The following is a 20,342-nucleotide window of genomic DNA, read 5'->3' as shown; positions in this document are numbered from 1 at the left end:
GCCTCTAGTATTGTCTAGAGAAGACTTTTGTATTGCTCTCTTGCTGGTGATAGTGAATTTTAAGCGGCACTAGGTGTCCCGTGGTTTTTACCCATTGAGGGGGTTTTCCACGCTAAAATTCTGTGTTGTTTGTGTGTACTTGTTTGGTGTGTTACTCACTGTTTTAGGGACTGTGTTAATTGCATTTGTGCATACCTATTTGTTATCTTCCTCACAAGTTTAAACGGTTTGGGAACGTGTTGTCAAACGAAGGATAAATTCCGCATTTGTTGTTTATCGTTGTGGTGCATTTCCATCACCCTTGTAGCCACTTCAACTCACAAATCAAAGCTGCTAAAGATCGATACTCAGCCTCAGCGGAAGATAAGGCCACAATTTGATGTTTTTTGGACTTCCAGGACACGAGAGACGAGTCAAAAAACATCAACCACCCAGTAATGGATCTGCGAGACTTGGGACAGGATGCCTAGTCCGAATCGCACCATCCAAATAACCAAATATCACAATCACTCCTCAAGAGTATACCCTGTCCTAGAGCATTCTTCAGATATCTCACAACCCGTAATGTTGCCTGATAGTGATCCTGTAATGGGTCATGTAAAAATTGAGATAATATATGTACAAAGTAATCTATATCAGGTCTTGTGAAAGACAAATATATCAATCTCCCCACCAACCGTCGATAGCTCTCTAGATCCTCCATCTGCGCACTCACTGACTCCCTCAACTTATGATTCTGCTCTATAGGAAAATCAGCAAGCTTAGCACCCAGAAAACCACACTCGGAAATAATATCTAGAACGTATTTTTGTTGACACAAATAAATGCCATCAGCACTCCTGGCAACCTCAACCCCCAGAAAGTACTTTAGATCCCCCAAGTCCTTCATATGAAAACATGATGATAAATATTGCTTGAAGGCCTCTAATGTCCCCAAATTACTCCCTGATACTATCATGTCATCCATATATATCAAGACATGTAAGACAATATCACTGCTCATAGAGGAAAATAGAGAATGATCTGAACGAGACTAAATAAAACCATAAGAAAGTAAGGCAGTTGTTAGTTTGGCAAACCAACAACGAGGCGCTTGTTTCAGTCCATAAAGAGATTTAAGAGGCGACACACTTTGTTGGTATGACCGAGCTCAAAACCTGGTGGTAGGCGCATGTATATTTCCTCTTTCAGATCACCATGGAGAAAGGCATTATGCACATCCATCTGGTGCAAGTGTCAACCCCGAACAGCAGCAACTGCAAGAAAGGTCCGAACAATACTCATTTTGACAACTAGAGCAAAGGTCTCAGAGTAGTCAATCCCCTCAAGCTGATGGTTGCCAAAGACAACCAAACATGCCTTTAAGCGCTCAATTGACCCATTAGAATTGTGCTTGATCTTATAGACCCATCGACTACCCAATGCCTTCTTCCCTTGAGGTAAATCCTCCAAACTCCACGTTTCATTGTCCTCCAAGGCTCGTATCTCACTCTGTATGGTTGCGCGCCATCTAGGATCACGAGAGGCTTGTCTGTAAGATTTAGGCTCAACGCCTATAGAAATGGAAGCCAAAAAATTCCAATGTCTCACAGAGAATAAATCATAACTCAAATGATGTGAAAGAGGATACCGAGTACCTGAGGAAGGGTCGGAGCCAGATGAATGATGTCGAAGGGGGGTAATATAATCTGCCCAACTGTGGTTGCTTGACACTCGACTGTGGCTATTCAACGCTAAACTCGCTCTCCTGTTGCACAACTGACGAACCAGGCTCCTCAGTAGAGCCCTGCGCATTAGTCTCCTTCATCGAATCCTACGCACCATCCTCTTTGCCCAAAGCCCTCTCTGGCTCATCAGACACCATGAACTCTCCTACTGAAACCTGGTCTAGTGCCTCCTCCACAATACTAATGGGAGGAACAGAGACAAAACAATCCACAGGGGCAAAAGAAAACTCATTTTCATAGAAAACAACATCACGAGACACAAAACCTCCTTAGTTTCCCAATCCAATAACATCCACCCCTTCTTATCAAGGGAATAACCCAAAAACACACACTTACGACTATGACTAGCAAACTTGTCACGACGAGAGTGTAAATCAAAGGCATAACAGAGGCAACCAAAAACACGCACGTTAGATAGAGTGGGAACGGTACCATATAACACCTTATAAGGAGTACGAAAGCCCAAACATGAGAAGGAGTCCTATTTATCAAGTAGCATATAGTAAGAACACATTCCCCTCAATACTCAATAGGAATAGAACTCTAGAATATGACAGCCCGTGCAACATTCAAGATATGTCGATGTTTCCTCTCTACTCTACCATTTTGTTGAGGAGTATGCACACAAAAAGTTTGAAATAATACACCAGCCTCAGAAAAATAAGATTTCAAACAATTAAATTATGTTTCATTGTCATTTCTTACATGTGTCTAATATCAACTCCAAATTGTCTTTTGACCATAGCAATAAACTTGATAAAAACAGTGAAAACTTCAGTTTTAGCAGATAAAAGAACTACCCACACAGCTCGACTAAAATCATCAACCAAAGTAATAAAATAACGTGCTCCATTAGAGGAGGGAACATCATAAGGACCCTAGAGATCACAGTGTATTAAATCAAAAATACTCCTAGCATATGAATCATTGTCATAAAAAACACTCCTAGACTGTTTGTCCTGATGATAGATATCACAAGGGCTAACACTAGGAGAACGACAAGTAACACTAACACCAGGTAAATGTTGCAGCACACTGTCTGAAGGATTCCCCATCCTACTATGCAAAATCCCTAGACTCTCAGTTGAGTAGACAAAAAGTGATGTCGGAACACTGCACCAGTAGTAGAGACCCCCCCCCCCCCTTCGTTCACCTACTCCAATCACCTTCCTAGTACTGCGGTCTTGAAAAATACATAAATTAAATGAGAATGAGATATCACCATGATAATCATCAATCAACTGAGTAACAGAAATCAAGTTACAGGTCAAAGATGGGACAAATAAAACATTTTTCAGAGTAATCTCAGAAGATAAGTACACATAACCCCGTATATGAGCAGTAACAATGCTACCATCGGGTAGAGAAATGGGACACCCCGTCCCCACAAAGCAATCAACTAAACAGTCTTGGACCCTAGTGGCATGTAAGGTAACCCTAAATCAATAATCCAAGATAAATGATACTTAGTCGGGCCGCCGGAAGACTGCAACACCGCGTCGAAGATGCTAGAAATATCATCACCTTTTGACATATCGGCGGTGATTGGACAAAATATTGGGTAGGGTTTAATATTTAGATAGGCTCTGATACCATGTCAAATGTAATTTCATTCCTCATCCTGAATAGGGTTTGTGTAAAGTATATATATACATGAATATTCTATAACCTAATGGGTTGTATCTCTGTCCCATTTAATCATATATAATAATAGAATATCAACTAATACAACATAGTCTAATAGTATTTGTTTAGATTTGAGTGATGACCCAATATCCTCATAATTGATTCAATGTTCTATATATTATTATTTGATATTTACTTGTAGAGCTTGTTTGATTTTGAATTGTTATTTAACATCATCAAATCACTCAATATATCAATTAAAATGTAAAAATACATTTACTTTATTTAAAGAAAATCAAATACAACAAGATATATATATATATATATATATATATATATATATATATATATATATATATATATATATATATATATATATATATATAATGATGCTTAATTTTTAAAGTGTCTGGATTGTCGGGTTGAGAGTTGTAGTTAATTTGGATATATATGTGAGAGTAAATGTATACTTAGGTCGGATTGTGGGATGACCCGTCCATGAACTTAAAACGGTTAAAAATAACATAAAAAATGTTATAGGTATGGTTCGAATTTGCAACATAACAAAATAAATACAACTTTTAAACAACTATGCTAATTACACTTTATATTTTAAATTCAACACCAAATTTGATAAACGCAGTAGTTCATCAATAGTTTTTAATCAATCATAATTCTCTTTTGACTATGTGCTAAAGATTTCACTATTATTAGTGAGCAATAATGGAAAAAATCCGTCATATTTATAGAGATAGAGGACATAATTCATATGGATACAGTAAATCTCGCCTGGGCTACTTTAATGGTAGTCTTTACATTTTCCATTTCACTCGTAGTATGGGGAAGAAGTGGACTCTAGAGGTCAAAATAATTGAGTTAAGGAATCAAATTGTATCAATTGTTTTAGAGATCGTTCTGCAATATGAGAGTAATGGATTTTTGAGTCGGATTGTGGGTTGACCCGCCCATAAACTTAAAACGGTTAAAAATATAATTAAAAATGCTATCACATTTTTACCGTAATATTTTTTCACGATTTTTTATATTATTACTCGTGCAAATACACGAAATACATGCTAGTTATACTAATTCAAGCAATTAAAAACTGACAAAGCCTATTTTCTCCCACATCAAACAAAGTCTTATAGTGAGTTTACTCACCCCATTTTTTTATTTTGTTAAAATTTGTTTACGAGTTTTTAGCGCTTAAATAAGGTTTCACACTTACTGTGTTTACTATTTACCTTCCATTTTTTTTTTAAGAAGTCAATAATTCGTAAACTTCGCTATTAATGAATTATTGTTAAATAAACAAAATAAAAAAAAAAGTTTAAATGAGTTTGTGAATTGCAATTTGAACCAATTAAAGTAAAACAATGGTAACAATAACAAACAAACATACATTGAAATTCACTTAAAATGGTAAATACAAAAACTCGTAGAATAGAGTACAAATCATCATCAAACTAATGACAATGATTCAAATAACAAAAAGGGAAGACCTTTTGGTAATTGGTTGGGACGAGTTTTATTGAAAACATAATAATCCTCGATTGTAGCTAGTGCATATAAATTTATTTGTAACCGTCAGGCTTGGCTGCAATGAAGGAGATGCACTGGACTTGACGCTTGTTGTCGAATCCAATGATACGGACAAATGCGGATGGGTAAGCCTTCTTGGCCTCGGCCAACTCCTTCAAAACTTGACTCGAGTCAGTGCACCCGAACATGGGTAGCTTCCACATTGTCCAATATCTTCCATCATAGTACCCTGGAGAGCTGTTGTATTCTCTGTGAACGAATCCATTCAACTCCTAACAAACATAAACATTCTCGTCAGACCACTAACAACTAACTACCCAAACTTTGTTTATATGATCTATTATTCAATTTATTAACCAAAACATTTCATTATACTCACGCCTTAGATAGAGTTTAACGGGTGTGCTAGTTTCATTAATTCATTTTACCAATAAAATTTCAAATTAACACCTATCAAGATTAAAATATCTAAATTTATTCAAACAAATCAATTATTAACAACCTCTTAGATTCATTATATTTCTTTTTTTTACTTTTTTTTTATTATACTAAACTGTTTTTACCATAGTTTTATGATTTTGTCAAAAGAAATATAGGGTGAAATATTATAACCTCCAATTGGAATTCAAGGCAAGGAACCCAATTGTTGCGAAGAAGGTAATCCACTTCCTTGGCCAATTGTTCTTCGGTCAGAGGTGGCAAGTACGATAATGTCTCGAATTTCTTCAACCCAGTTGTTGGCCACACCTGAATATTAAAAATAAAAGATTATATACATGAGTATGATTAATTAATTAAATTTAAAACTTAAGACGTTTTTAAGTGAGAATTGAACTCGTGACATTTAATTGATTATTATATGTACCTGAATGCACTGCACTCTTCCTCCGTTGGTGGAGATGGAGGTGAAATCGTTCTCGGACTTCTTGATGGCTGGGAAAGCGGCCGAGGATTTCAAACCATTGAAGGGTGCGACCCGGTTAATGGTGGTAACAGCCGCGGCAGCTGAGACCATAGAAGTAGAAGCAGCCATGTTTTTTTTTCTTTGCTGACTTGATTTGTTTTGGTTTGTTGAGAGAAATGAGATGACTGATGAGGATTTTATAACAAGGGATGTTAGGTGAAAGTCTTATGTGATATTTTTTTCTATTTCATTGGTGAACAATTGCCTTATGGGTTATGGGACATTTTAGACCTTATGATTATAGGGGGACCTTATCGATAAGGATACCTAGTCAGGAAGTGACACGTGGCAGGAACCCATTACCTTATCTCTCATCTCGAGTCGATGGACAAGAGGAAAGGTCCCGAAGGAGGGAGAAAAGGGTGACTGAATTATCATGGGGTTTCGTTATATTTGTCCCTTTTTTATTTTTTTGTCATTTCTTTTGTCTATTCTTATTGTTTTACATTGTCAAGTTGCTATGTCACATATAACATATCCTTTGTTAAAGGTGCAATTTACAGGGTTTTTGTTATATTTGTTTTTTTATTCTTGTCATTCATCTTCATTTTACATTGACAAACAAATAACATATCCGTTGTTAAAGGTGTAATTTGCTTCATTATAACTGTATCTTCAAAATTATTAGTATATACCATTTTTTTTAAACGGTACCGGAATATTAAAAATGATAAGAATCGTTTAAATAAAATTAACGAAAAAATATGACATAAAAAAAAAATTATTCCAACCTACCAGATTTGAACCAGTGACCTAAAGATAACAACATACAACCATACTAACATGCTCTACTAACTGAACTAGAGGTCGGTTTGTGTTTTAAAATCACGTGGTTATGCCACATATAACATATCGTTTATAAAAGTGTAATTTGTTTCATTTTCACTTGCTACTTATAACTTCAAAAGTATGTAATATAACGAACAACAAAAAAAACATTATATTAGAAAAAACAATTATTTTGACTTACCGAATTCAAACTAGTGAACTAAGGATAACAGCATACAACTACTATAGTTTTTCGCTCTACCAAATGAGCTAAGGTCGATTTATAATTTCAAAAGTATGTAGTATAACGAACAGCAAAACATGATAATAGAAAAAATAATATTCTGACCTTCCGGATTCGAACTAGTGACCAAAGAATAACAGCATGCAGCTGCTATTGTCTTCCGCTTTATCAAATGAGCTAAGGTCGGTTTATAACTTCAACTGTATGTAGTATGTCAAACGGTATTCCGACCTACCGAATTCGAATTAGTGACCTAAGGATAACAACATACAACTACTACAGTCTACCAACTGAGCTAAGGTTGATTTGTATTTTACATTCTCACGTGGTTATGCCACATATAACATATCGTTTATTAAAGTGTAATTTTCTTCATTTCCATATGCTAATTATAACTTCAAAAGTATGTAATATAACAAATGAAAAAACATGATATTAGAAAAAATAATTATTCTGACCTACCGGATTCAAATTAGTGACCTAAGGATAATCGCATACAGATGTTGCAGTCTTCTGTTCAACCAAATGAGCTAAGGTGGGTTTATAACTTCAAAAGTATGTAGTATGACAAACGGGAAAGCATGATAATAGAAAGAAAAAATATTTAAAAAATTATTCCAACCTATCAAGTTTAAACGAGTGACCTAAAGATAACCACATACAAATATTAAAGTCCTCCACTCTACCAACCCAACTCACCAATTTATTGGGTCAGCTCATTTGACAGTTGGGCCTAACAAATTAATAAAGCCCATTAGGGCATATTTAATTAAGGGAAAAAAAAACACAGCAGTTTTTGGGTTGTCTTTCTCTCTCTCTCTTCCAGCAGTTCTTCCTCTATTGAAGCAGCAATTCCTCCATTGAAACAGCAGGTTCTTCTTTTGATTTCCTTTATCTCTTCTCCATTTGGTTAGCCATCTTTAGTGATGATGATAATGTATGTGAATGACAAGTTAGGATGAGGTCAATTGATAACTTTTGTTAGATTACCTCTAGGCTTGTATTGAACTACATTGTATACCCATTTGATATAGTGGATGATTTAAGTGGCCGAAGTGTCCCGTGCTTTTACCTAATTTGGGTTTTCTACGTAAAATCTTGGTGTCCTGCTCTCTGTTTCTTTGATTGTTTGATTGTTTGATGCTCAATTGTTTTGGCTGCCTATTTGATTACACAAAAGGGAAAAAGAATTGTTAGGCCTTGTTGTAGCTTATTTATTTCTGAATTGCTAAACAGGTGCTATTATTCGATTTCTCCAACAAGTGGTATCAGAGCTGAGTTCGTTTGGTGGTGATTCTTGTATAATTCAAATGGAAGAATCGTTGAGCAGTAATGGAACGATGATCAAACTCACAGCTACCAATTACACAATCTGAAAGTCACGGATGGATGACTTATTGTGTAATTATGATTATGAAGACACTATTTTGGGTGATAAAGGAAAACCAGAGGCTATGACAGATGCAGATTGGAAGAAGCTGAACAGAAAGGCAGTTGGTAAAATCAGGCAATGGGTTAACAACAGTGTGTATCAGCATGTGGCTACTGAAGTTAATGCTTATAAGGTGTGGACTATTTTGAGTGAACTGTATGAGAAGAACAACACTCAAAACATAGCATTTCTATTTAGGAAGCTTTGCTTGTTGAAATATCAAGATGGGTCTTCTATGTCTGAGCATCTAAATGCTTTTCAGGGGATTCTAAATGAGTTGGCTGCGATAGGAATGAAATTTGATGATGAGCTTCATTCTATGTGTTTGATTAATTCTCTGCCTGATAGTTGGGAAACACTTGTGGTTTCAATTACCAATTTTGTTCCACAAGGTAAGCTCTCTTTGAAAATGATGAAAGAGAGCGTGCTGAATGAAGAGGCTAAAAGAAAAGAACAGGGCTTCTCGACTCCAAGTCAGGTGTTCGTGACTGAGAAAAGGGGTAGAAGTAAAAGTAAAACTGCAAAGAATCGCAGTGGAAGTTCAGACAGGTCACGGGGAACATCCAGCTCGAGAAAAGAGATTACATGTTATCATTGTGGCAAACCAGGACACAAGAAGTATCAGTGCAGATCTTTGAAGCGGAACAAAAGGAGAATAAATAAGATGGAAGTAGTAAGGTTGCAGATGTGGGTGGTAACGACATCGATATTGTTTACGACAATGATAGTATCAACCTTGTTTCTCAAGATACACAATGGGTGGTAGACTCAGGTGCTTCTTATCATGTCACCAATCGTTGTGATATATTTGCTTCTTACACTAGTGGACAGTTTGGTTCAGTGACGTTGGGAAACCATATTACGTGTAAGATTGTTGGAAAAGGAGATGTCTATTTGGATACTAACACTTCGTGTAAGCTACTTTTGAAGAATGTTCGACATGTTCCTGATATTCGGATGAATTTGATCTCTACTAGTATTCTTGATGATGAGGGCTATCATAGTTACTTTGGTGAAGGAAAATGGAAACTCACTAAGGGGTCTTTGGTGATAGCTAAAGGAAAGAAGGTCGGTTCTCTTTATGTGACAGAGACTAAGTCTTACGGGGGAGAAGCAAATGCAGTTAATGATTGTTCAGCACAACTTTGGCATAAGAGACTTGGTCACTTAAGTCAGAATGGCATTCAAGTTCTCTCCAAGACAATCGATCTCCAGGGCTTAAAGTCCACAGATTTAAAGACATGCACAGATTGCTTAGTTGGTAAGCAACATAGAGTTTCCTTCAAAAGTTTCTCTCCATCTAGGAAGCCCAATATCCTAGATATGGTTCACACAGACATATGTTTTATGGATTCCTTGACTTTAGGTGGTGCTCATTATTACATCACTTTTATCGATGATTGCTCAAGGAAGGTGTGGGCATATTGCTTGAAGACTAAGGATCAAGCATTGGATTACTTCAAGTTGTTTCATACTGAAGTGGAGAGAGAAACTGGGAAGAAGTTGAAATGTGTTCGTTCGGACAATGGTGGCGAATACAGAGGACCATTTGTGGAATACTGTAAAAGTCATTGGATCAAGCTTTTGAAGACTGTGCCAAAAACACCTCAACAGAATGGAGTTGCAGAGAGGATGAACAGGTCTATTAATGAGAGAATTTTGTGTATGTTGTCTCATGCTAAGTTGCCAAAATCCTTTTGGAGAGAGGCAATGAAGACAGCGGTTGATCTGATAAACCTTTCACCCTCAACTCCTTTAGATGGAGACATTCCAGAAAGAGTTTGGAGAGGTAAAGACGTCTCTTATGATCACTTGAGAGTTTTCGGTTGTAAAGTGTTTGTTCATGTTCCTCGAGATGAGAGAGCTAAGCTTGATAGCAAGACGAGACAGTGTATCTTTATTGGGTATGGTCACGAAGAATTTGGGTACCGATGTTGGGATCCGGTTAACAAGAAACTCATTAGAAGCAGAGATGTGGTATTCTTTGAAGATCAGACCATTGAAGATTTTGAGAAAAAAGAAAAGCCAAAGTCTACGAAGAATGAATTGCTTGACAATGGAAGGATTCATACACCACAATCACAACCCAATGATGTGGAAAATGCCCAAGTTGAAGTTGATGAGACTCCTCTAGTTGATGCTGAGCCAACAGAGGAAGCTGAACAAGATGATGATAGTTCTCTAGAGCCACCTGATGATCAGCATATTAGAAGATCTAGTAGGCAGAGACAACCTTCTAGTAGGTATCCTCCCAATGAGTATGTGATGTTGACTGACAGGGGAGAACCAGAAACCTATCAAGAAGTATTGTCTCATGAAAACAAGAACAAGTGGTCGGTGGCAATGCAAGAAGAGATAAATTCCTTGCAAGAGAACGAAACTTATGACTTGGTGAAACTTCCAAAAGGAAAGAAGACTTTGAAGAACAAGTGGGAATTCAAGTTGAAGCACCAAGAGAATAGCTCACAACCTCGATACAAAGTAAGACTGGTTGTGAAGGGCTTTGGACAGAAAAAGGGGATTGATTTTGAAGAGATCTTCTCACCGGTTGTGAAGAGGTCATCCATCAGAGTTGTATTAGCATTGACTGCTAGTCAAGATTTGGAAATTGAACAACTGGATGTGAAGACTGCATTTCTCCATGGTGACTTGGAGGAAGAGATCTATATGGAACAACCTGAGGGTTTTAAAGTTAAAGGTAAAGAAGATCTTGTCTGCAGGTTGAGGAAAAGCTTGTATGGGCTCAAGCAAGCGCCTAGACAATGGTACAGGAAATTTGACTCCTTCATGGAAGCAAATGGTACAGTAAGACTACTTCTGGTCATTGTGTTTTCATCAAGAGATACGGTGTTGATGATTATGTTATTCTTCTGCTCTATGTTGATGATATGCTGATTGTTGGGCAAGATATTGCAAAAATTGAGAAGCTCAAAAGGGATTTGAACAAGTCTTTTGCGATGAAGAATTTGGGTTCAGTGAAGCAGATCTTAGGCATGGAAATCACAAGAGACAGAAAGAACAGAACACTTTGGCTATCACAAGAGAAGTACATTGAGAAGGTACTTGAGAGGTTTGCAATGAAAAATGCAAAACCGGTTTCAGTTCACTTGCAGGTCATTTCAAGTTGAATTCTAAACAATGTCCTACAAGTGAGAAAGAGAAAGATGAAATGAAGAATGTACTTTATGCCTCTGCAGTTGGTAGTCTTATGTATGCCATGGTATATACAAGACCGGACATAGCACACGCAGTTGGTGTTGTTAGTCGGTATCTCTCCAACCCTGGAGAAGAACATTGGTTGGCTGTTAAGTGGATTCTCAGATATCTTCGAGGCTCTTCGAAAGCACGTTTATGCTTCGGAAGTGATACTCCTATTTTGGAAGGCTTTACAGATTCTGTTATGGAGGGTGATGTTGATTCAAGAAAATCTATATCAGGTTTTTTGGTTACCTTTGCAGGTGGTGCTGTTTCGTGGCAGTCAAGGTTACAAAAGTGTGTTGTTTTGTCTACTACAGAAGCTGAGTATATTGCAGCTACTGAGGCATGTAAAGAGGTGTTATGGATGAAGAAGTTCCTACAAGAGTTGGGCCAAAAGCAAGAGAAGTTCACTTTGTTTTACGACAGTCAAAGTGCCATTCATCTCTCAAAGAATTCAGTTTTTCATTCGAGATCCAAACACATCGACGTGAGATATCATTGGATACGTGATGTGCTTGAGGCAAAAGAGCTGAACTTGGAGAAGATTCATACAAGTGAGAATGGTGCCGATATGTTTACGAAATCCTTGCCTAAGGACAAGTTTGAAGATTGTCGGGAGAGAACGGGTTTATTGGAGCCCGCGAAGTTGCGCTGACAGGGAGATTTATTGGGTCAGCTCATTTGGCAATTGGGCCTAACAAATTAATAAAGCCCATTAGGGCATATTTAATTAAGGAAAAAAAAACACAACAGTTTTTGGGTTGTCTTTCTCTCTTTCTCTTCCAGCAGTTCTTCCTCCATTGAAGCAGCAATTCCTCCATTGAAGCAGCAGGTTCTTCTTCTGATTTCCTTTATCTCTTCTCCATTTGGTTAGCCATCTTTAGTGATGATGATAATGTATGTGAATGACAAGTTAGGATGAGGTCAATTGATAACTTTTGTTAGATTACCTCTAGGCTTGTATTGAACTACATTGTATACCCATTTGATATAGTGGATGATTTAAGTGGCCGAAGTGTCCCGTGGTTTTACCTAATTTGGGTTTTCCACGTAAAATCTTGGTGTCCTGCTCTCTGTTTTTTTTATTGTTTGATGCTCAATTGTTTTGGCTGCCTATTTGATTACACAAAAGGGAAAAAGAATTGTTAGGCCTTGTTGTAGCTTGTTTATTTTTGAATTGCTAAACAGGTGCTATTATTCGATTTCTCCAACACTCCTCCACTCTACCAACCCAACTGAGCTAAGGTCGGTTTGTATTTTATACTGTCACGTGGTTTGCCACATATAACATATCGTTTATTAAAGTGTAATTTGCTTCATTTCCACTTGCTAATTACAACTTCAAAAGTATGTAATATAACGAACGACAAAACATAATATAAAATTATTCTGACCTACCGGATTCAAACCAGTGACCTAAGGATAATAACATACAACTGCTAAAGTCTTCCACTCTATCAAATGATCTAAGGTTAACAAAAAAAGTATTCCGACCTACCGGATTCGAACCAGTGACCTAAGGATAAAAGCATACTACTACAGTCCTCCGCTCTACCAACTGAGCTAAGGTCGGCTTGTGTTTTGAAGTATATTAATTGATACTAAATAGCGATAATCGTAAAAAGAATTTTCTATACAACAAGGATATATTTTTTTTAAATAGGCTAATATAATTAATACTTTTATTAGAGCCATACATTCATCTCTTAGTTAAAAACTTCTTACATTTGAGGGACTCTTATAATTGTCATGTCAATTTTTGAATAGTATTGAATTGTATGTTTTGGATCTTATATTTAATGGTATATTTTCTTTACTGTTATTCAATGAAAATGTCTTATTTCTCATATTCATCAAGCTCAAGGCATTCTCTTGTAGGAAACAATCACAAATAAATAAATATTTATACTGTATGGGAGGGCTATAACTTTTTATAAGAATATTTTTTTTTTAAATGTATTTGGGGAGAAACAAAATGAGGGCTGAATTTATACAATTTATCTTTAAAATCACTATAAAATTAGATACATAAAGATTTAATATAAATTTTACATTTTACTTTTTTCTGGGCTTAAACCTAGTAATTGTACATAAATTTGTCCCTTAGTGCAAATCATATAAAAATCACAAATAAAAAATACTTATAGATTCATCAATCAAAATCATGTTAGAGGGTCATATATCTTAAATAAATCAAAATCATTTATAGTCTATTCTTTTTTAAAATTCTCTAGTTGTCGTCGTAATTATTACTCGAATAGTAACATAAATTTATGTAATTGTTTATGTTACTTTTATGTAATAATTATGACAATCAGAGTTCGAATTCCAAAAACATACACTTATAATAGACTCTAAGTCCGAACAGAAAGAATTATATGACAATCCAATTTAAAAGATTGAACCTGGTTATTATATAAATTAATCTTATGTATAATGAATCAAATACAAATATCATTGATCAATTCATCTAAATTTTCCTTGAATACAATATATTTTATCATAATAATTGAGCAAAATAAGTTGCTATATTAGCTCCCTTATAGTGTGTAATTCAAAAGCATCCAATTGTTGAAACATTTTAAAGAAAAAGCAACAGATCAAATCTTGTTCCCTATTAAAACAGGCAGCCAAAGCTGACTATGTAAAAAAAATATTCACCCTACACTAAAAGAGCTTTATTAAACAAAACATTTTTTTCTTTTTCTCCAAAAAGAGCCATATAGATGCCCAAATAGTATAAAAAGATGAAGATAATGAGTGAAATATTTCTGAAAAGTCCACAGCCCAAGGCCCACTGGACCCAATAATTAACCAGAAATATTTAAACAAATCACATTATAAAAAAGATATATTTATATAAAAAAAATACCCATATGAATTTGTATTATTTATAGTTTTTTAACATTTTTCAAATAATTCCCTGTGGTGTTTAAATTAACATATGGTTGGTAATAAGAAGTAAAAATAGAAAGTTTACCTAAAATTTGTGGTTAGTTATAAAGTCAAGAGTTTACTTTGAAATTAAGAGTTAATTTAAAAAATAAATTATATATTATTATTATATATATATATAATTAATAACTTGTATGCATTGATTAATTTTAAAATACATATATAATTAGATATAAATTTAATTAAGTAATAATAAAAGTAAATCATATTATATATATTTACAAAATTAATTATATTAATTCATTTATTTGAATAATAATAACTTTCTTTTACTTATAAATATAAATTCACTTTTTCTTAAAATAAAATCATATATAATCATAGAATTCAAATTATTTATAAATTAATAAAATTTTATTATCATAAATATCAAATAATAAAAATTTAACTAATATAAGAGTTTACCTAAATTAAATTCAATTACTTTATCTTTATCTAGTAACATTAACTTTTTTTGATGCTCTATTAAGATGTTAAATCCTATAATGCAATTTTGATTATTAGATTAAAGTAATATGACTAAGTTTCTAATATATATATATATATATATATATATATTGGGCTTAAGCCCAATTAAACCCTAAGATAAAACACAGGTGGATATCCAAATTTATATTTCTACATAAATTTAAAATAATTAATTAAAGTAAAAAAATATAAACATAATAACAATTTTTAAAAATAAACTTATAATTATATATTTTTAAGTTCAAAAGTAGATATTAATTTGAATGTTCTCTTTTAAAAATAACCGTTAGAAGAAAAAAAAATAACGGTGAATTGAAAAGGAGACTGAATTAATTAAATATATTTAGAACAGAGGTCTTCGTTTTTGTTGACCATTGCGTGCTTAAGACGTGCTTTTTAAAGCGTGGATATATATATATATATATATATGTAAAAGAATTCTTCTTCATCTTCATCTTCTACTTTTTATCTCTCTTCTGGTTCACACTACTACTACTACTCTCTTCTTCCAGTTCTAGTTCTGAACTCTCCGATCTGTCTACACCGCCGGAAGAAATGGTGGAAGGTAAAGGTTCAACTCTAGTTCATCTTCTCGTTATAGCTCTCAGCTTAACCGCTTTCGGTTTCTCCATCGCCGCCGAGCGCCGACGAAGCATTGTAACTATCTCTCTCCCTCACGCTTTCTCTTTCACTTTCACTTCATTTGATTCACTGGAACTTACTTAAACTTCTTCGATCTCGCTTTACATTTGATTGAAATGGAAATCAGTCGTCAGTTTCCTCTGAGATCTGGTTTATTTATGAATTCACGAGTTATGATTTGAGTAATTCACCAAGGAGTTAACGATTCTGTTTATTGATTGAGTTCAACTGTTTGTTTGCATTTATGATCTCGTTAATCAAATTGTGTATATATCTCGTTTGTTATCTCTTAGATACTGATTTTAAATTACTTGTTAGTTGTTACCTCAGCAGATTTTACGTATCTGTTTGCATTTATGATCTCGTTATTCCTTCATTGTTCATCTTGTACTGATGATGAAATGTAATGCTAGTAATTCTCCACGGAGTTAACGAGTCTCTTCATTGATTGATTGAGTTCAACAGTTTGCATTCATGATCTCGTTATTCCTTCATTGTTCATCTTGTACTGATGAAATGTAATTCTAGTAAGTCTCCACGATTCTCTTAATTGATTGAGTGCAACAGTTTACATTCATGATCAAGTTATTCCTTCATTGTTCATCATATACAGATAATGAAATGCAATGCTAGTAATTCTCTGAGTTAACGAGTCTCTTCATTGATTGATTGAGTTCAACAGTATACATTCATGATCTCGTTATTCCTTCATTTTACATCTTGTAATGCTAGTAAGTCTCTGAGTTAACGATGAAATTGTGTATCTATCTCAGTCTCTTAGATACTGATTTTAAATTACGTGTTACCTCATCATACAATTCTATTTAGCTGATGAAGATATTACATATCTGTTTGATTAAAAGGATGCATATAGGATTATATTCATGATCTCGTTATTCCCTCGTTGTTCATCTTGTACTGATGATGAAATGTAATGCTAGTAAGTCTCCACGGAGTTAACAAGTCTCTTCATTGATTGGTTGAGTTCATCAGTTTGCATTCATGATCTCGTTATTCCTTCATTGTTCATCTTGTACAGATGATGAGATGTAATTCTAGTAATTCTCCACGGAGTTAACAATGAAATTGTGTATCTATCTCGTCTCTTAGATACTGATTTTAAATTACTTGTTACCTCATCAGTCAAACTATTTAGAAGATATATCTGTTTGATTAAAAGGATGCATAATAAAATTATATATAGGTTATAATCATCTAATTCTTAAGTTTAGATTCTGCTTTACATTTGATTGAAATCATTCATCATTTATGAAATTCACTAGTTATGATTTGAGTAATTCTCCTTAGATTCTGCTTTACATTTGATTGAAATCATTCATCATTTATGAAATTCACTAGTTATGATTTGAGTAATTCTCCAAGGAGTTAACGATTCTCTTCATTGATTAAGTGCAACAGTTTAGATTTATGTTCTCGTTAATCAAATTGTGTATCTACCCTCATCAGATCTTACATATCTGTTTGATTGAAAGATGCATAATAGGATTATATATAGGGCATAATAATCTAATTCTTAAGTTTAGATTTTGCTTGAAACAGGGAACATTGAGAAATGATGAGCGCACAAACACCACATACTGCGTTTACAGCTCGGATGTGGCAACTGGATATGGCGTAGGCGGATTCCTCTTCCTTCTGAGCAGTGAATCACTTGTAATGGGCATAACCAAGTGTATGTGCTTTGGAAGACCATTGGCTCCAGGGGGAAACCGGGCTTGGACCATTATCTACTTCATTTCATCATGGTGAGATTGGATAATGCTTTTAGTTTTAATGATTGAACAAATCTTGTGATCATTGTTTATGTGTATGTATGTATATAGAGAGCTTTCATTCAACTTGATTAGAAATCAGGGTTACATTGTTTCAATAGGAAATCAACTAGGTTAAGTTTGGGCTAACAACAAAATGCCCAAACATAACATACCAATTTTGTAACACTTTGATTTGGATCCTAGGTGAGATCAAGTTTAGAAGCAAAACTTAGATAGACATAGAATGAGAAATTCATTACCTATTAGAGTAGTAAAGTGACAATTTTAGGTTCGATTCCTACTAAAAAAATGTTTTGATTTAAATGGGTGTCATGGTTATGGGGTTGTGCTAGCCTCCCTGGGGATAAAACCCTGATCTCCAAGAACATGGTTATTGGATTTTTTGTTTCTAGAAAAATTGATGGTTTGTTTCTCATGTGTTTATTTTTGAACAAGACAATTTGATGAAAATTTAACGAAATTGGGTACAATATTGGGCAGGGCCACATTCATCGTGGCGGAAGCTTGTCTAATAGCAGGAGCAAAGAAGAACGCGTACCACACAAAGTACAGGGACATTATCTACGCTCACGATTTCTCTTGCGATACATTACGAAAGGGTGTATTTATAGCAGGTGCGGTGTTTGTGGTTGCGACGATGGTTCTGAATGTGTACTATTACATGTATTTCACAAAGGTTACGAATCAGCAGGCAGCAGCAGCTCATAAATCGAATCGAATGAGTTCCAACATTGGAATGTCTAGCCGTGTATAAATTTACAAGGCATATATTAATTATGACCAAGGTTAGTTATTGGAAATGTGGGTATTATTATAATTTATAGGGTATCTATTCTATGGAATGGGATTTTTGAAGAAAAGTATTCACTTTGTTTGCTTAATGGTTGGATTGATACATCGATTAACCATTTAAACAAACGGGTGTTCATTTTTATAACTATGTTGGTTTTATCTCAATTCTAATGAGAAATCTTCAAAGTTTTTAATTTTTTTTTTTTTTTGCAAGATGTAGTTCATAGATTTGAATGAATCAACCAAACTAATAAAAGTATGTGCAAAAACATACACAAGCATCCACATTTCTTAGTGCATGTCAAACTTATAAGGTTATGTTTGGATTGATATAAATGGATGTTGACTAAGACAGTCATAATTAAAAAAAAATGAGGTCGCAAGAGAGTTAAGCACATAGCCTGCAGATACACTTTTACCCATTTAACTCGCTGTAGAATTTGTCGCATGACGAGTTCGAACTCAAGATTTTTTAAGGAGACTGGGAATATTCACCTCTTATTGGCGCTAAGATAGAAAAGTGGATTCGAATCTTCACACATAAACTTACCTAATTTAAGAGTTTAACTAAATTAACCTGCAAACTGTTTTTTGACCAAGATAAACAAAAATAACAAGTTAAGACATTTAGGAAACGAATGGGCCTGATAATTTTGAATTTCGACGCGAAAACACGACCCAAATCGAATACGAAAAAATCATGTTAGGTTCATGTATTTCTTTTTTGTTTTAGTGAAAATTAAGTCGACCTAATAAACAGTTTAAAACTGGGTCGACCTGAAATGACTCAAAGTAGATCCGATAATCCGTTTACAAGTTTTTTTTGTTTAATTTTGTGTTTTTCTTTTCTACTTAGTATTCACTCACTTATTTTTTTGTAAGCTTTTTTTAATAGGATTGATGATTTAGTTTGTTTTTGTTTTGTGTTGATGTCATTTTAATTTAAAGCAGAGAGACATGAATTAATTACATCGAGTTAAGTTCGAATTGAGTTAATTAAATCGGGACAATCGGGACAATCGGGTCGGGTTCAGGTCAATCACAAATAAACAAGTCAAGTTTATGTTAGAGATTTTGACACGAACTACTAAACAAGTCAAGTTCAGGTTAGTATCGTTCAACACGTTAATCTGTTAAAACGAACCCACCAACATAAAACTGACCCGAATTGTCACCCATAATAATTAGGTTGACAAATAATTAAAGAAACAAAAAATATATAGTTATAATATCAACTAGCATTTAACCCGTGCATTTGCACGAGTAATAATATAAAAAACCGTGAAAAAAAATTACGAATAACATTTTTAATTTTATTTTTAACCGTTTTAAGTTTATGGGTGGGTCAATCCACAATCCGACCCAAGTATCCATTTACTCAACATCATTATATATTAGTTAGTTAAAAAATTGAATTTATATCAGTGTTGAATTTAAAATATAAAGTCTTAGTAGTCTAGTTAGTAAAAGGTTGTATTTATTTTTGTTAAGTTGCAAGTTCGAAACATACATCTAACATTTTTAATTTTATTTTTAACCATTTTAAATTTTAAAACGGGTCAACCCACAATCTGACCCAAGTATCCAAATTGCAAAATATATTCCGACCTACCGGATTCGAACCAGTGACCTAAGGATAACAGCTTACAACTACTACAGTCCTCCGCTCTACCAACTGAGCTAAGGTCGGTTTGTGTTTGCAATATATTCATTAATTACTTCAGAGATAATGTTAAAAAGAATTTTGTTTTATTTTTTTGAAATAGTCTAATATGATAAATAATTTTTATTAGATCCATATACATTCACCTCTTAGTTAAAGACTTCTTAAATTTGAGTGACACTTATAATTGTCATGTCAATGTTTGAATAATATTGAATTGTATGTTTTGGATCTTATATATGGTATATTGTGTTTACTGTTATTAAATGAAAATGTCTTATTTCTCATATTCATCAAGCACAAGGCATTCTCTTATTTGTGTAACAATCACAAATAAATAAATATTTATATTGTATGGGAGGGCTATAACTTTATATAAGTTTTTTTTAAGTAAAATGTATTTGGTGAGAAACAAAATGAGTGCTGAATTTATACAATTTATCTTAAAAATCACTATTAAATTAGATACATCAATATTTAATATAAATTTTACATTTTACTTTTGTCAGGGCTTAAACATAGTAA

At 34.1% G+C, this 20,342-nt stretch overlaps 2 protein-coding genes and 2 non-coding genes across 4 annotated transcripts; 1 reads left to right on the top strand and 3 right to left on the bottom strand.

Moving 5' to 3' along the window:
• Positions 1 to 4,734: 4,734 nt before the first annotated feature.
• LOC124917973 (ribulose bisphosphate carboxylase small subunit, chloroplastic-like) lies at positions 4,735 to 5,991 on the bottom strand. Its single transcript, XM_047458237.1, has 3 exons — positions 5,761 to 5,991; positions 5,508 to 5,642; positions 4,735 to 5,167 (listed from the first exon to the last, which is right to left on the bottom strand). Exons 1-3 carry the CDS (start codon positions 5,926 to 5,928, stop codon positions 4,928 to 4,930), a joined length of 543 nt encoding a protein of 180 aa, XP_047314193.1. The 5' UTR covers positions 5,929 to 5,991; the 3' UTR covers positions 4,735 to 4,927.
• Positions 5,992 to 12,989: 6,998 nt separating this feature from the next.
• Positions 12,990 to 13,074, bottom strand: TRNAY-GUA. The gene is given in 2 exon segments: positions 12,990 to 13,025; positions 13,038 to 13,074. It is a non-coding gene; the product is annotated as a tRNA-Tyr (tRNA).
• A 2,302-nt stretch (positions 13,075 to 15,376) lies between these two features.
• Positions 15,377 to 18,363, top strand: LOC124917974. Its single transcript, XM_047458239.1, has 3 exons — positions 15,377 to 15,581; positions 17,127 to 17,332; positions 17,843 to 18,363. Exons 1-3 carry the CDS (start codon positions 15,480 to 15,482, stop codon positions 18,114 to 18,116), a joined length of 582 nt encoding a protein of 193 aa, XP_047314195.1. The 5' UTR covers positions 15,377 to 15,479; the 3' UTR covers positions 18,117 to 18,363.
• Positions 18,364 to 19,756: 1,393 nt separating this feature from the next.
• On the bottom strand, positions 19,757 to 19,844 carry TRNAY-GUA. The gene is given in 2 exon segments: positions 19,757 to 19,792; positions 19,808 to 19,844. It is a non-coding gene; the product is annotated as a tRNA-Tyr (tRNA).
• Between the last annotated feature and the right edge of the window lie 498 nt (positions 19,845 to 20,342).

The sequence above is a fragment of the Impatiens glandulifera genome, unplaced genomic scaffold (assembly GCF_907164915.1).
Source record: "Impatiens glandulifera unplaced genomic scaffold, dImpGla2.1, whole genome shotgun sequence".
NCBI lineage: Eukaryota > Viridiplantae > Streptophyta > Magnoliopsida > Ericales > Balsaminaceae > Impatiens > Impatiens glandulifera.
This window is presented reverse-complemented; position numbering and strand designations above follow the sequence as displayed.

Bases quoted from the DNA above. Each gene is read 5' to 3' on its own strand.
- LOC124917973 (XM_047458237.1), bottom strand. From the start codon at position 5,928: ATGGCTGCTTCTACTTCTATGGTCTCAGCTGCCGCGGCTGTTACCACC. The intron at 5,643-5,760 runs GTACATATAATA...TTTAATATTCAG, and splicing joins GAAGAGTGCAGTGCATTCAG to GTGTGGCCAACAACTGGGTT. The intron at 5,168-5,507 runs GTTATAATATTT...TATGTTTGTTAG, and splicing joins GCCTTGAATTCCAATTGGAG to GAGTTGAATGGATTCGTTCA.
- LOC124917974 (XM_047458239.1), top strand. From the start codon at position 15,480: ATGGTGGAAGGTAAAGGTTCAACTCTAGTTCATCTTCTCGTTATAGCT. The intron at 15,582-17,126 runs GTAACTATCTCT...TGCTTGAAACAG, and splicing joins CCGAGCGCCGACGAAGCATT to GGAACATTGAGAAATGATGA. The intron at 17,333-17,842 runs GTGAGATTGGAT...AATATTGGGCAG, and splicing joins ATCTACTTCATTTCATCATG to GGCCACATTCATCGTGGCGG.